Raw genomic sequence first — 15049 nt, 5'->3', positions numbered from 1 at the left:
ATCTTAGTTTTTTTGATGTTGAGCTTCAGACCACATTTTGCACTGTCTTCTTTCACCCTCATTAAAAGGTTCTTTAATTCCTTCTCCCTTTCTGCCATCAAGGTTGTGTCATATCTGAGGTTGTTGATCTTTCTTCCAGCAATCTTAATTCCGGCTTGGGATTCATCCAGCCCAGCCTTTCGCATGATGAATTCTGCATATAAGTTAAATAAGCAGGGAGACAATATACAGCCTTCTCATCCTCCTTTCCCAATTTTGAACCAATCAGTTATTCCATATCCAGTTCTAACTGTGGCTTCTTGTCCCACATAGAAATTTCTCAGGAGACGGATGAGGTGATCAGGCACTCCCATTTCTTTAAGAACTTGCCATAGTTTGCCGTGGTCGACACAGTCAAATGCTTTTGCGTAGTCAATGAAGCAGAAGTAGATGTTTTTCTGATGTTGACTTACACCTGTGAAATGTACCGTGTTTATCAATCTCCTGAAGTTTGTTGCAAGTTTCTACCTTTCAGGAGATCCATTTGAATGATATCTATATATATAAAATGCAAGTGTCTCTGCGTCCAGTCCGTGTGTCTCTGGGTTTGCGCTACTGCGCATGTGCCCCAGGGACACAGGGATTGGACGGAGAGACATCGGGCCGGGAGCAGCGGCGGCAGTTGAAGCGGGGCCGTTGAAATGGAACGTCGGCTCTCCAGAAGATTGGGGAGGCCGAGGAGGAAGGCCACGCTGCTGCTGCCGCCGCTGCACATTCCCGCGCTCGGTTCCACCACCAGCCAGGCTTCCCACCGCCCACTTGGCCTCCAGGGGACTGCTTTAGCGGGAGGTCGGGGGTGGTGGAGAGGCAAGAAGCGGTTTCTCCACTTTCGCGGAGAAGCCGCTTCTTGCCCGCCCCGCCCCCCTGCCAAAGCCTGCTTTAGCGGGAGGTCGGGGGTGGTGGACATATGTTCTAGCGCCCATTATTTTAACGGGCTGAAACCACTAGTTATTGCAATAAATAAATATCTAGATCAATCTTGTAGCTAATGTCAAAGATCATATTTTGACATCAACATTTTAAAAAGAAAATGGCTGCATAGTCGGCTTCCTGGACTTGCAAGGCAGCCCCTTCCATTGCATCCATTTCTCCAGCATGGGCCTTTTCTCAGTTCTTCTCTCTCTGTCTGCTCTTCCTAAAGCGGGGGGGAGGGGGGCACACGGGACCCTCTGAGCTCCAGGAACTCCCATATCCCTCTCAGGCCCTGGCCTGTCTCCTCCTCCCGGCTGGAAACCCCTGAATTTGTATGGCTAGGATGGAGCCTACTGAACAAAGCTTAGGAGTCAACTTGTTGCTTCTGGCCCAGCCCACCAGCAGCTTGCAGCCCCCGCCGCCCCCGCCTGCTCAAAAGGTACTGCAACCCTTGGGCTGAAAAAGATTCCTTGCCTCTGTTCTAAAGCCTTGCTTGAATAATTATTTAAAACAAAAATACCATGGCAGATTTCATGTTGGCGTCTGTGGATGCCATTCAATCTCCTCTCTCCTCCCTCCCTCCCCTGTGTTTGGTGCCCTTCTCACTTTCCCTTTCCTAAGACAGATGGAATAATGACTCCTGCCACGTAGGATCTGTTTGTGCGTTTGCCTGTCTGTCTTTCTTTTGCCTCCCTCCTGCTAGTTTTGTCTGTCATTTCAACGGAGATCATTTGTTTGCTCAGGAGGGTTGCAGCAGTAACACCTACTCCTTTTAATTTTAATTGCGTGTGTCTCTGCATGTGCACACACACACACACACACTTTGCACTTTTCCATTTGTTCCAGTTGCTCGAAAGAGCTGCCTGATTATCAGCTATGCAGCTGGACTACATTGAGCAGAAAGCTCTCTATACTTTCCTTATTTAACAAGAGCAACGTTGCCTTTTAAAATATTAAATAAATAAACCCCCCTACCCTTTTTCACATATGCTGTAAGCCCTTGATTTAAGGAGGGATTACATTTGGGGGACTGCACCTAAAGCCAAAATCGTGCCTAGTCAAAACACATTGGGTGCAATGCCAGGTGGGATTGCCAAAGTCCTTTTTCTCAAGAAACCCAACCCTTTCTGCCCCTTAATTTTATTTATTTATTATGTTTTTGCTAAGCACATAAAGCTGAATGTGCACAATTTAAATGCACGTAAGTTGTGGGCTTCCTGTATTTATGTATCGCACAATGCTTTATTGGGGGGGGGGGGAGATTTTATTAATTCATTTTGGTTCTGTTCTGTGTGATCTTCCCTTTCGCTCCCTCATTTCGCAGGCCTGGATTTTCTGGTCCCTGTGGTAGGCTTCCTCTGCCGGTTGTGCCACAAATTCTGCCATAGCGACTCTGCTGCTCAACTTGCCCACTGCAAATCCCTGATGCATTTAGAGAATCTCCAGGTGAGACCCTCTTCTGCCTTGGTTCCTCCCATCCCATGTCTGTCTGCTCTGTTCCCTGCCCCCCCCCCATGGCTCCTCCTGCGCTTCAGCCTTTAGGCTCCCAGCTTCATAATGCCTTCCTATTACGCCCCTGCTGTCTTGCCACCGCAAGCCTTCCCTCCAATGCCTGCTCTGTGCTGTCTGTCCCACTGGCTGACAGTCCTTCTGCCTCATATTGTCCATTCCTTCTGCTTTCCCAAGAGGAATGGTCCTTCTCCCCATTGAGGGATCCAGCTCAACTGCATGTGACCAAATGGTTTATAAGGGGTTGATTCCAGACTAAGTTCTTTATGAGACAAGTTAGTTGTAATCTAGGTTACGCTGAAATCAGTGATGTGGCAGCTGCAGCCTTTCCTGGAGAGCAGAGACTTTGCATCCAGCACTTGCACGTTTACTGGCTTCTGGGATTGAGTGCTGTAACGCACAGACCACGGGGTTGTCCCTGAAGAATGATTTGGATTTGAGGTTAATGCAGTTCCCATTCTCTGTTCAGAGTAGTCTTGAGCGTTTCTACGTTACACTGGACAATGGCAGTAACTGTCAAACTTGTTATGTGTGATGATACCCATTAGGCAGCAGGTACCATGCAATGCAGAAATGGTGCATATTTCATGCTAAACCTGAAAAATTATGCAGCAAAAATGCACAGCCTACTAAATAGTACCTACTAAATAAATTTGGTCTTGCTTGTCACTAAGTCAAAGGGCCCTGAAGGACCCTGAGGTCCTGACTCCACCAATCACTGGAAATCTTATACAGCACCACCTCTCTTCTACATTCCCCACAGATTTATCTGACACAATGAGGACTAGCATGCATCTTTGGTAAAAATAATAATAAATAAAGCACAGTGCTGGGTTGTGTTCCCTTAGGACTGCATGAGGCCCACTGGCTATCAAGGGTAGAGACCCTCTTGAGGGGGGAGTTGCTCCCAGCTGCCGTTGCACAGGTTTGCCCCCCACATGTTCGTGGGGCGGCGTCCTCACATTGGGGACCAGTAACCTTGAATTATTTTTGTTTTCAATTACAGCGGTACAAAGCCATGAGACTCCAGCCTGCTACTGCATTTGTGGACACATCCATCTATCCCCAGCAGGGGCTGAGTGGCCTGCAGACGACTCCTCCTCCTCCTCCTGCTGCTGCTGCTGCTGCTGCTGCCGCCACCATTGACAAGACGGATGGTAAAACAGAGGCTCCTAGTGTAGGAAAGCAAATCACGGTGTTAATGGAAGCATGTCAGTCTTCAAGAGAGGAGGCTTCCGCTGCAGCGCAGAGGCACAATTGGAATAGATGATGTGTGTGGAGCCCTGCCCATCGCGGAGGAGGGAGGAGGTGAAAGGGACATCTCCCAGCTGCTAGAAATAGCTCCTTGGGGAGAGAGGCCGCTGCTGCTGTAGGGGAAGGATCAGGACTTCCAGTGTGGTGTAGTGGTTAAGAGCGGTGGCCTTGTAGTCCGGTGAACCAGGTTCGCGTCTCCGCTCCTCCACATGCAGCTGCTGGGTGACCTTGGGCTAGTCTCTCAGCCCCACTCACCTCACAGAGTGTTTTGTTGTGGTGGAGGAAGGGAAAGGAGAATGTGAGCCGCTTGGAGACCCCTTCGGGTAGTGATAAAGCGGGGTATCAAATCTGAACTCTTCTTCTTCTTCCTGTGAAGGTGGAAGAGTTCCACGGTTGTAGGGAGGTCTTGGCAGATCCTGGAGCAGGTGCATCTGCAAAAGGCTGAGGCCAGGGAAATGAAGCAGATCCCCCCTCCCAGCCCCAAGGGGAGTCCTCTTTTCATCACAGCCGGTTGGCTAGGTAGAGGGCCAGATTAAGCACCCTATTTTGTGGTGGTGGGGAGCTCTCCATTCGTTTAATTTTTTTTTCTTTTCCTGGAAAAGCCTTATTCCTTTTCTGTGTCCTCCCCCCCCCCCCCTCAATCTTTTTTCCCTTGTCATCTCCTGTTAGAGAAATAAAAGTATGCTGTAATTTTGTTGCTGTTTTTGTTCTGAAGAATTTAAGGGTGGGGTGAATCCATGGCTATGCATGCCCCATTTGCTAACAGGATTACTGTGAGCATTTCTCTTCATGGCAGTTCTTGAACCCACTGGACCAGGAAGGGCACTCTGTAGAACAGCCTTTCTCAACCTTGGGTCTCAAGGATGGTGGGAGTTGTAGTCCAACAACAGCTGAGACCCAAGGTTGAGAAAGGCTGGTGCAGAGAATTCCTCCTCCTTAAGTCATTTAAAGCATTCAGCGTATGATCTTCCACCTCATCTTCCTGCTTTTTAATAGAGCCACTAAAATATTTTGCATTTTTTGCAAATACAGTGTGGGGGGAAAGCTGGGTATTTGAGGAGTATGTGGCCCTCCCATTTGTTAATTGGATCCCAACACCCCAGATTATTGGCTGTTCGGACTAGGGCTGATGGGACTCCAGCTCTCAATAGAACCTGGCGTGTCATATGGTCCTCTTCTCCGTTCTCAGGTGTAAGTGACACTTGCATTTTAAGCCTATGTGCATAGAAGCAACTCAAGATATCTCAGTTTGTGAGTTCGAGCCCTACACTGGGCAAAAGACTCCTGCATTGCAGGGGGTTGGACTAGATGACTTCCCTTCCAACTCTACGGTTCTATGTATTTTTTTAGCATTACATTGAAATGGGACTGGATTAGAATAGATCCCACTGAAACAGAACACCCACGGAGACTTTTTTCCCATAATCGCTCTTGATTTATTAAAAGCTGCATCTTTAGAAACGTTGGAGGTTATTCAGAGTAAAATCGGTCTTTGAGCTCTTATCGTGAGATTACAATGGTAATTTGAATTTACGCAGGCTTAAAAGGGTGACACCGAGTTAGGACTTCATAACTTCAAATTGACATCACCCCCAAGTGCAATGACTGGAGGGTCCAATCCCATTGTGATATGGAAACATTGCTAATGCCATGTTTCTCTCATCGGTTTTGGGACCTCAGCTCCCATCATCCCTGGTCATCTACAGGTACTGGCTTCTTTGCAGCGCAAGGATGAAGAACCCGTGACCCTCCAGTTGTTGCTACACTATAACCCCCATTATTCCTGGCTGGGGCTGGTGGGAGTTACACAGAGTCCAAGAGCAGCTGGAGAGGGCTTCAGGTTCCTCATATTCCTCCTCTCGAGCCACAACCAGGAATTACTAGAGAAAAGCGGGCAGTGCTTTTACAGAAATCACTAATAATTAGTGTGCCCCCCAAGGGGGGGGCAGTGAAAGACAAACAAGAAATGGAGGCCAGATGCAATATACTCCATACTTAATCCACATTTATCTTTTTTAAAAAAATAAATAAATAGTAAACCTAACCATTTTGGTAAACAGTGGATTCATTTAGTACAGCTTCGGAAGATTACAGACATGTGAACACCATTATTCAGCTGAGGAAGACTGGTCCTAAACACTCTTACTGCAGAGTACAACCCTGTTGCAGAAGGTACATGGCTATCTTATCTTTGGGCCATAGCCGAAGTTTTGGAGGACCCCTTAGTTTCTTCTAGGATTATTGCAAAGAATACCGGGTGTTTTGGGCCGCAGGGGCGCCCATCCCCAAGCAGGGGTGATGGTCCAGCAAGGGGAGAATGGTCATTCCCGACTCCCCATGCTGCAGCCGTGCTGGATGACTAGACAAAACATCTAAACTGTTTCAGCAAATTTCTGGAGCAACTGGATGGACTTTATAGCAGGGCTGGGTAGTCATTCACTGCAGCCTTACTGACCACCTTCTGGGCCAGTACTACCTGTAGGTATTGAATTCTTCAGGGTAATGGGGGTCCCAGCTTGGGGGATCTCTGTGCTTTCCTGATAGCCTCACTCCAAGTAGTGTTGAGGACTAGCCTGAGCTTGGTGGCAGATGTTTCTCCTCGGGATTTAGGGGAGGCAGGCTGTAGATCCACAAGGGAAGGAACAGAACGTGGATCCATCTCCACTTCAGAGCTGCAGACGTCTGAGGCCATGGCACTAGGTTTGGGTGGACCTTGGTTGAAGTAGCATGTTAGTACCACAAATAAGAAATTTTGTAACAGGGTAGATAAATAGGGTCATTTAATTATTGTTTGTTTAATTGACAGTTAAGTTGTACAAGGAGTACACAGATTATTATTAAATAATGGAAATAAAGGACCATGAGCCATGCAGTTAAATTCTAAATTGGATCACTTGCTCTACCATTGTGATGGGGAACCTGCAGTTTGATAGAGGTTGCTGTGCTCTTTAATTCCCATTTTTCCTGGGCACACTCCAAGCTGGCTGAGGCTAATGGGAATTGTCCAAAACATCTACAGGTGAAACTTGAAAAATCAGAATATCGTGGAAAGGTTTGTTTCTTTCAGTAATTCAACTTAAAAGGTGAAACTAATATACGAGATAGACTCGTGACATGCAAAGCGAGAGATGTCAAGCCTTTATTTGTTATAATTGTGATGATTATGGTGTACAGCTGATGAGAACCCCAAATAACAATCTCAGCTTTGGGGTTTTCATCAGCTGTGCGTCATAATCATCACAATTATAACAAGCAAAGGTTTGACATATCTCGCTTTGCATGTCATGAGTCTATCTCATATATTAAACTCCAGTAGCTAATGGAAACAATTGCTTACATAAATGGACTTTTCCACCATATTCTAATTTTTCGAGTTTCACCTGTAGATGGATATCAAATTGGGGAACGCTGCTGTATAGCAAGATTTCATAATGACATTCCATAGATGAAAAAGGAAAGCATGCCACATGTATACACTGTCTGATAGAAAGATACAAAGCCTAGATGTAAGAACGAAATGGCAGGGTGAATAATATACACTGTTCAGTTGCAAATTTAACTTAGTTTAATGGTCACATTTGGAAAAAGTAATCAGTAGGAAACTTAATTTAAAAATGAACAATGACTGAAACAACCACACCCACCCCTTTTATCACCAAGCTATGGTGTGTCTTAATTGTAAATCAACAACTTCCTGTGTTTCTTTATTGTCTCATTCCTAAATTTAATTGCATATACATATGTCGCTATTCCTTCCCCTTTCTCTTCACAAGATTTAGCGATGTCAAGGGACAGCAAGTAGCACTGAAAAATGTATAGGCACAATTGGTGGCGCAACCGGGCTCTAGTAAGAAAAAAAAAGTCAACCAGAGTCAGTTGTACCACCACCCCATCACTGAATTCAGAGGGACTTGCTTTGTGGGACTTAGCTGTGAGCACATAATACATATATATACAGATGAAGAAGAGCTGCATGGCCTGTTTTGAATCTGGGGGGGGGGGGCAGGGCCTGATCTCAGAGTTAAAGAGCATGTGCATTTCATTAAGAAGGTCCCAGGCTCCATCTCTAGAATCCCCAGGTGTGCCTGGGGGAAATTCTCTGCCTGAAACCCTGGACAGCTGTTGACAGAACGGAAGTAGCTGAACCAGTGCTGTGACCCAGTGCAAGGCAACCTCCCGTGTTTTGCATTTTGGAAAAACCATGCGTTCTTACTATGTCACATTCCTAAAAAAAAAAAAAGCAAGAGTGTTGCTACAGGGCATCTCAGTGAGGCTGGGCCCCTGGGGTTGTCTCCAGTGTTAAGTCATTAACTCATGAGTAGACCCAATAATAATAATAATTAATTTAATTTATACCCTGCCCTCCTCAGCCAAGACTGGGCTCAGGGCGGCTAACACCAGGTATAAAAAACAATTGTTTAAAATACAACTGAAAAACGAGATTAAAATACAACGTTAAAGTGCAGCCTCAATTCAGTAGAAACTCGAATCAAAAACTGTTTGGAGAAGAAAGCGTCAAATCTTCACCAAGGCCAACTATCTAGACAGGTACTACGTGGGCCAGAAAAAAGCCAGGGAAGTCCCCAAATAGGAGTTCAGTCACAGAAGGAAAGGGGGGGGGGGAATCAAGTTGATTCCAAGCCAAAGGCCAGGCGGAACAACTCTTGTCTTACAGCCCCTGAAGAAAGAAAGCTGATCCCGCAGGGCCCTGGTCTCATGAGACAGAGCTTTCTATCAGGCCGGAGCCAGTGTTGAAAAGGCCCTGGCTCTGGTTGAGGCTAATCTGACTTCCTTAGGGCCCGAGACCCCTAGGGTGTTGCTATTTATGGACCTTAAGGTCCTCCGCAGGGCATACCATACTATCATTGAAATTGATAGCTATGACTTCCCATACTACATAAATTTCAGTGGGTGTATACTCTAGAGTAGAACTTACTTGGACACAACCATTAAGTTGTTTGTGTTGGCCTCACCCTGAAAAGCACAGGCCCAGGAGATCCCACCCACCCACCGCCTAAATGTGAACAGAGACCTGCTTTATATTACAATATTTCCTGAAGCCTGTCCACGCCAAGCCAGACTCTTCAATCCTGATCTCTTGTTCAAAACGCAGCAAGACGCTATCTCCCACCCCAGGCCAAAAAATGGTCCCATATTCAATCTTTTGGTTGCAACAAAAACTTGACAGCTCAATTATATTCCACGTTAAATGGCAGGGCTCCCATTTGTAACGCCACATTGATTCAACAGTGCATTTCTTTCCAGGGGCAATTTTTTAAATACTTAATAATATTCTGTGGGCTGTATTTAGACCGAACCATCACTTGTTGTGTGCTTGTGTTTGGGTGTTTTGAGTCATGAGGATAAACCACACGGCAGTGACCCTTTTTCATAAAAGGGAACCAAACACTCGTTTTATGATCCTGCCTATCCCATGACTGATTTTATTGCTGAACAAGCTATGTTTGCTTTCTTGATATATGGCTGAGACAAGGAAGGAGCTGCCCCTTTACAGCTCGGTATCAAGAGCTATTCTCGCCCCCAACCCCTTAATATAAATGTTTGCTTCAAAGTAAAAGGAAAATAGGATTTTAAATCGGAAGCACCACCCATCATGGCAAACAAGATAAAATTCCACAATGAGCACATCCACACTGTAAACTTCATCTGGTTTTAAACCTGTTTATTGCCATCCTTTCGGCAAAGGAATTCTGGGTAGTCTGGTATGGGTGCCAATCCCTCACTGCAGTCTATAATGAAATGAAGCAGGTTACTGAATTTTGAATTCTGCACATCCAATGATTACTGTACCCAAGTGTATGGAACTAATGCCAGGATATAGGCCTTGCAATGGTGAGCATGTTTGCCAATGCAATTGCCAGCCCAGAAAGCTCATCAACTACCATTCCCCACTCCTCATTTAAAGGTGTTTATAAGAGACAGAAGTCTAATAACCATTAGGACTCAGTTCGGAGGTAAGGGTGGAATCGAGAGAGTGCTCTCCGTGCAGTTAGTGGTTAAAAACAAACACCTTACAAAAAGTCCTTTAAAGACGGGGACAGGTTTTAAGGTCCTATTAGATTCAGCAGTAATCTCAGGTAAGTGCAGTTAGTTTTGGATCCTTTTTAGGTTCAGGGTGTCACTGCTTTACACCCACCCCCCACAATATTTGAAAACGTCAGCTTTGTACTAGAACACAAATTGGCCGGGAACTTCATTCTCTGTGTCTTTTTCAATTTATTGAAAGAACAACAAACTGGTGATTGCTTTAACTTTTTGATATGTGGTGATTTGAATCATGGGATGAATTAGAGGAACTGCTGAGTCTTGAATGAGTCTTGCTTTGGAATTGAGGACTTCATTAGATTTTCTTCTGCCTTTTCATTTTATCTTGTTTTAAGGGCTTGTTAGAGATAATGTGTAAGCGTGGTGTCAGCTCCCTAAAAAAAAAGGTGAACAACTTTGGGGTTCCCCCCCCCTTAAAAAAGGTCAACAACTCTGGAAAACGAGGGGGGGCGCCGGAGGGATCTTTGCACCACGGCGCTGGATATGTTTAAGACAGCCCTGCTAATAACCAACAATTTCTGTCAAAACTAAGGAGACCTTGGTTTCATGTATCTAATCATGGAACTACATCTAGCCAGACAGAAGTAGGGGCTAGCAACCTTGGGAATCAGATTTTTCTCAAGAGCCTCCCAATTCTTGCCGTGGTAAATTCATCTAGAAAGGACGTAAATCCTCAACATAAATCTTGACGTGTGGTTCAGCTTAGACCTATCCAGTTCTTGCCCTCTACCCTTGACAAACAAGCAGCCCCCGTTTCCTTGAGAGCTTAACAACGTAAGAAGCCATAACCACAACTCCGGAGGAGAGGAGAGCAGGTAAGAGATATTTAAAACACACAAACAAACCAAGTGTTCTACTCAAACACTAACCCCATGGTGAAGGGGAGGTCCCCCTGGAAGCAGCAACCATGTGCCCACACCTTTTATCCCACGAAGGTAGGTGGGCATTAAGTGTCTGGCTGAGGTCTCTGCATGTCATTCTCCCCGTCCTCCCCTTCGCTCAGCTGCTGCTGAAACTCCAGGCGTGTCTGACGGTTGGATTCCAACAGCTCCTTCAAGCGGGCGTGAAGGTGGTCGTTCTTCTCCTCCAGGTGATCCAAACAAGAGTTGATCTGGTCCAGCATAGAATTTATAGCTGCATATTCTGGTTGGGGAAAGCAGGATGGGAGGGAGTAAGGTGACCTGGGTACAAAAAGCGGACCTTTTGTTCTAGCATGAATGGACAGTGCAAAATGAAGTCAGTAGCCAGTGTCACCTACAAACAGCACAAGACCTGGGTTCAAGGTCCATATCAACCACAGAGCCGCTAATTCAGGGGTGGGGAAGCCATTTCCCTCTTAATTCTGCTGGACTATGACATCTTCCCAATGGGAGGCCAACACTTGGGAGGCCACAGAATCCACTGGAGAAACAGCATGCAGGGCCGGTGCGAGGTTGAAACAGGCAGACAGGCATAGAAAGACTCAACCATGGGATTTAACTGAATAGATCAAATCAACAAAAATGTACACATGGGAGGGGAAAACAGTTTTAAACTACCGGTACTTGCAGCAAACTGCACCTGCACTTGTATGGAAAATTATTCTAAAGTGTTTAAATCTGCCCTGGTACCAGGCAGAGACTTTAAAGGAAAAATTGATTTAAATAATTTAAATCGATCAAACTGCCTCTGGGGACTTCAGCTCTAAGAGCCACAGCCAATGGTAAATGGGTATATGATTGTAACCAAAGTTAGACTTGTCCTCCAAGCATGCACACATTTGCTGTGCTAAGAGAACAGTCAAGCTAAGACTTTGCCCTGATGTTACATATCTTTTCATCTGCAGGGATTTGGTAGAGTTGCATGAAGTAAACACTTCACAATAGGGGTCCCCAAACCTGTCCATCTGAAGAGCTACTGCCCAGACATAGTTTGACCAGATTATTTATTTATTTATTTATTTATTTATTTATTTATTTATTTATTTAACTTCATATGAGGATCACAGGACAGTTTACAATATAAAAACACAGGAATACATAGCCTAGTAGCAAACAAAAGCAATAGATGCCCCCCCACCCCCGTTCATAGATTGTTTAGCCACAGGCCTGGTAGAAGAGGTATGTTTTCACATGGTGCCTAAAGGTATGCAATGGAGGCTCCAGGTGAGCCTCCCGGGGACAGCATCACACAAGTGGGGAGCCACTGCAGAAAATTCTCATGTTGCCACCCTCTGGACCTCTTGTGGAGGAAGCACACAAAGAAGGGCCTCAGAGGATGATTTCAGGGTCCGAGACTGTTCATATGAGGAGAGGCAGACCTGGAGGTATTGTGGTCCTGAGCCATTTAAGGCTTCATAGGTCAAAACCAGCACTTTGAATTGGACCTGAAAACCAATTGACAGCTAGTTCAGTTAGGCCAGGATCAGTGTGATATGTTCAGCCGTTTTGCCCCTTGAGCAATGCAGCTGTTGAATTTCTGCACCAGATTTCTGAACTGTCTTCACAGGTGGCCCCACAGAGGCAGCCCCGTGTATAACGCTGACCTAGAAGTTACCAGAGCACGGGCAACAGAAGTTAGGCTATCCTTGTTCACTGGCTCACCAGCAGAAGCTGACGGAAGGCTAAAACGAATAACGAAGCCTAGAAATCAGGGAGGATGGTTCCAGATTTGTTTCCTGGACATACTAGTTTTCTACAGGCAGGGATTATTGTTATTTAATATTGAAGAAAGCTAGACTATGAGGAGCCTGTACTTGCATGGTAAAGAGGCACAGTTCCTACAGGTTACTCAGCGAGGCTCATACCTGCTTTACTCCTAATGCTGCAATCATCTGTACCAGGGGCCAAATGCGGTCTCTCTACCCTCCCCACCCGCACCCCCTTCTCCCCGGGCCGCACCCCTCGAGAACCCCGCTTCACCCGCTCCTTGAGCGTTTTTTCCTTGGCTGGAACGTGCCCTTGAACTCTGACGACGACTCTTGCTCGCCTGAGTAAGAGAGGAGCGCGTGAAAACCAGTCTGCTGCTGCACAAGGGTAGAACTGACGTCTGCGAGGCCCAGGAGGGTTTGATCCCAGCCCAGGTTAAGTACATGGTAGGATCCCGCACCGATATGACTGAAGGCTTAAAAACTGCGCTATCAAACCCAGAAAGCGATCTCTGGGATGGAGGGCTCTGTTGAAAAGGGGACATCGCGGGAGGGGGGCGCTGCTGCTTTTGGAAGGCTTATCAGAGTTACCTGCCTCCCCGAAGCCATTGTGCTCCTCGCCGTCCTCCCGGTCCTCTTCCTCGCCCCTCCCCAGGCTCAGGTGCGGCTCTCCATTGGGGCCTGACATTGCTGCCCAGGCGAGCTCGGAAACCACCTCCCAGGTTTACAAAAGCGGGTGGGTGTGTAAGGGGTTAAGCCCCGCCCCTTACTTCCCGGATGGAACGCGGAGACGCCGTTGCAAAGGGGCGGGCCACGCCCCCTTTTTCCCACGCTCCCTGCTCCCATTGAGCCTTGACGGAACGGGGGAGGAGGAGAACCGAGCTGTCAAAAAGGAAGTAAACACCCCAAGTGTAAAAGTAAATAGTGTGCGCGCGTGTGTCGGACGGTACGTATTTTAAGTGGCAAGCTTCATCCACTTTCAAATCTATATTGGATTTGAAACTGGTTCCACGTCCGCGCGCCCCCCACCAACAATTTAATTTTTATCGGTTTTCATTTTCAGAAATACAAATGCTGCTGAACAGAAATACAAATTTTGTTTGCATATGCTCACAGCAACTGAGTGAAAGAACAGCGATCCAAAGAAAAGTTAGCAGAAATTTAAAACTAAATATTGAATTTGCAGTCAGTAATTGGAGAAAACCCGAGCAGTTAATTTGCAATGTGATATGTTATGAGGTATGTTAAAAACTGGAGAATACAGAAAAGCAATATTTTAAAAACTGTCAGTGTTTTGGATTTACATGTTTCACTTTCCGTTTCTTCATTACTAGTTGTGCACACCTGAATTAAAACTAAAAAATAATAAGGAATGGAGGAGAGAATAATGGGGGGGGGGAGGTGAAAAAATTTAGACATGACAGACTGTATTACACACTGCAGGTACTGCTCTGCCACATGCTCCATCATTTGTGTAATTAATAAAATCACAATAAATACCAAACCACATAAAAGTTGTCATGTTTCTTTTGTCTTCTTGCCATTTTTAATTTTTGTGTCTGTTAGAAACTTTTTTCATTTATGGAGTTGTTTTTAATTGCATGAATTTTTATTTGTTGTTGTTGTTTCTGTTTGTTAGTTTTTTATACTGTCCTTCATCCGAGGATCACAGAGGTGTAGCGGGGGGGGGAGGCAGGGGGCCCTGGGCGCCGCACTGCGTGGGGTGGCACTTATCACGGGGCCTGCAGTGTGCCCAAGCCACGCATGTCTCCTGAGAGTGACATGGTGGCCGAAATGCTTGCATCCACCTGGGGGGGGGGGAGGCAGCAGTAAGTCTCTGCGCATTGCTCAGCCCCAGCTCACCCCATCCAATGGGCAGCTCACTCTTCCCCTGGGTGCAACCGTGCAGGGCACACACCCCGACCACCCTGGGCACCTGAGGGCTAGCTACACTGCTGCAAAATGGGTAAGGTAATAATGAAAACAATAACACACTTCTTCCCCAGTTTTAAAGACCATGGATTGCTTAATTAGCCAAAGGCCTGGGAGAAGGCCTGGCGCCTAAATATATGTAGAGAGTGTGCCAGGTGACCATCCCTGGAGAGAGCATTCCACAAATGAGGAGCCAACACAGAAAAGGCCCGTTCTAGTGTTGCCACCCTCCGGACCTCTCATAGGGGGCACACAAAGAAGGGTTTTCAATTATGTAGGGTTCAAGTCAGTGGAACCTTGGCTGTCAAACATAATCTATTCCGGAAGACTGTTCAACTTCCAAAACGTTTGACAAACAATGTGCAAAGGGCGCTCAGCAAAGTCAATGGAGGGGGGGGAACGCAGCGGAAGCCGTTTGACTTCCGCATGCACACAAAAACTCATACCAAGAACAAACTTAGTAGGTCTCTAAGGTGCTACTGGAATGAATTTTATTATTTTTTATTTTTTATTCACTGTGTTGCACTGTGCTGCGGTACACTCATCACACTGCAGTGTTAAAGGAGATTATTAGTACTAGTAAGAAGCAATTTCTAGGGGGAGCTGCCAGCCTCATTTCCTGCGCCTTCAACTGAAAAAATCTGATCACCCTAACTGCATCTGAATTGACAGATGCAAACGAATAGGCGGTCCCTGCAAGCATTGCGGAAT

General features: G+C 46.2%; 2 protein-coding genes across 2 annotated transcripts in view; one reads left to right on the top strand and one right to left on the bottom strand.

The window, feature by feature from the left end:
- CIZ1 (CDKN1A interacting zinc finger protein 1) overlaps window positions 1-3896 on the top strand; it is a 30142-nt gene extending 26246 nt beyond the window's left edge. Inside the window, exons 13-14 of the mRNA XM_033137940.1 lie at window positions 2276-2397; window positions 3467-3896. Coding sequence (XP_032993831.1) covers window positions 2276-2397; window positions 3467-3730 — 386 coding nt within the window. The 3' untranslated portion in view covers window positions 3731-3896. The remainder of the gene's footprint in view (window positions 1-2275; window positions 2398-3466) is intronic.
- A 6335-nt stretch (window positions 3897-10231) lies between these two features.
- Window positions 10232-13153, bottom strand: CZH9orf16 (chromosome Z C9orf16 homolog). The gene is made up of 2 exons (XM_033137506.1): window positions 12998-13153; window positions 10232-10923 (listed from the first exon to the last, which is right to left on the bottom strand). Exons 1-2 carry the CDS (start codon window positions 13092-13094, stop codon window positions 10727-10729), a joined length of 294 nt encoding a protein of 97 aa, XP_032993397.1. The 5' UTR covers window positions 13095-13153; the 3' UTR covers window positions 10232-10726.
- Window positions 13154-15049: the final 1896 nt, after the last annotated feature.

The sequence above is a fragment of the Lacerta agilis genome, chromosome Z (genome assembly GCF_009819535.1).
Source record: "Lacerta agilis isolate rLacAgi1 chromosome Z, rLacAgi1.pri, whole genome shotgun sequence".
Classification (NCBI taxonomy): domain Eukaryota; kingdom Metazoa; phylum Chordata; class Lepidosauria; order Squamata; family Lacertidae; genus Lacerta; species Lacerta agilis.
Note: the sequence above shows the minus strand (reverse complement) of the source record. Positions and strands in the feature narration are given on the sequence as shown.

Excerpts from the sequence above, each read along its gene's own strand:
- CZH9orf16 (XM_033137506.1), bottom strand. The coding sequence starts at position 13,094 with ATGTCAGGCCCCAATGGAGAGCCGCACCTGAGCCTGGGGAGGGGCGAG. Across the intron at positions 10,924-12,997 it reads CAATGGCTTCGGGGAGGCAG|AATATGCAGCTATAAATTCT; the intron begins GTAACTCTGATA and ends TTCCCCAACCAG.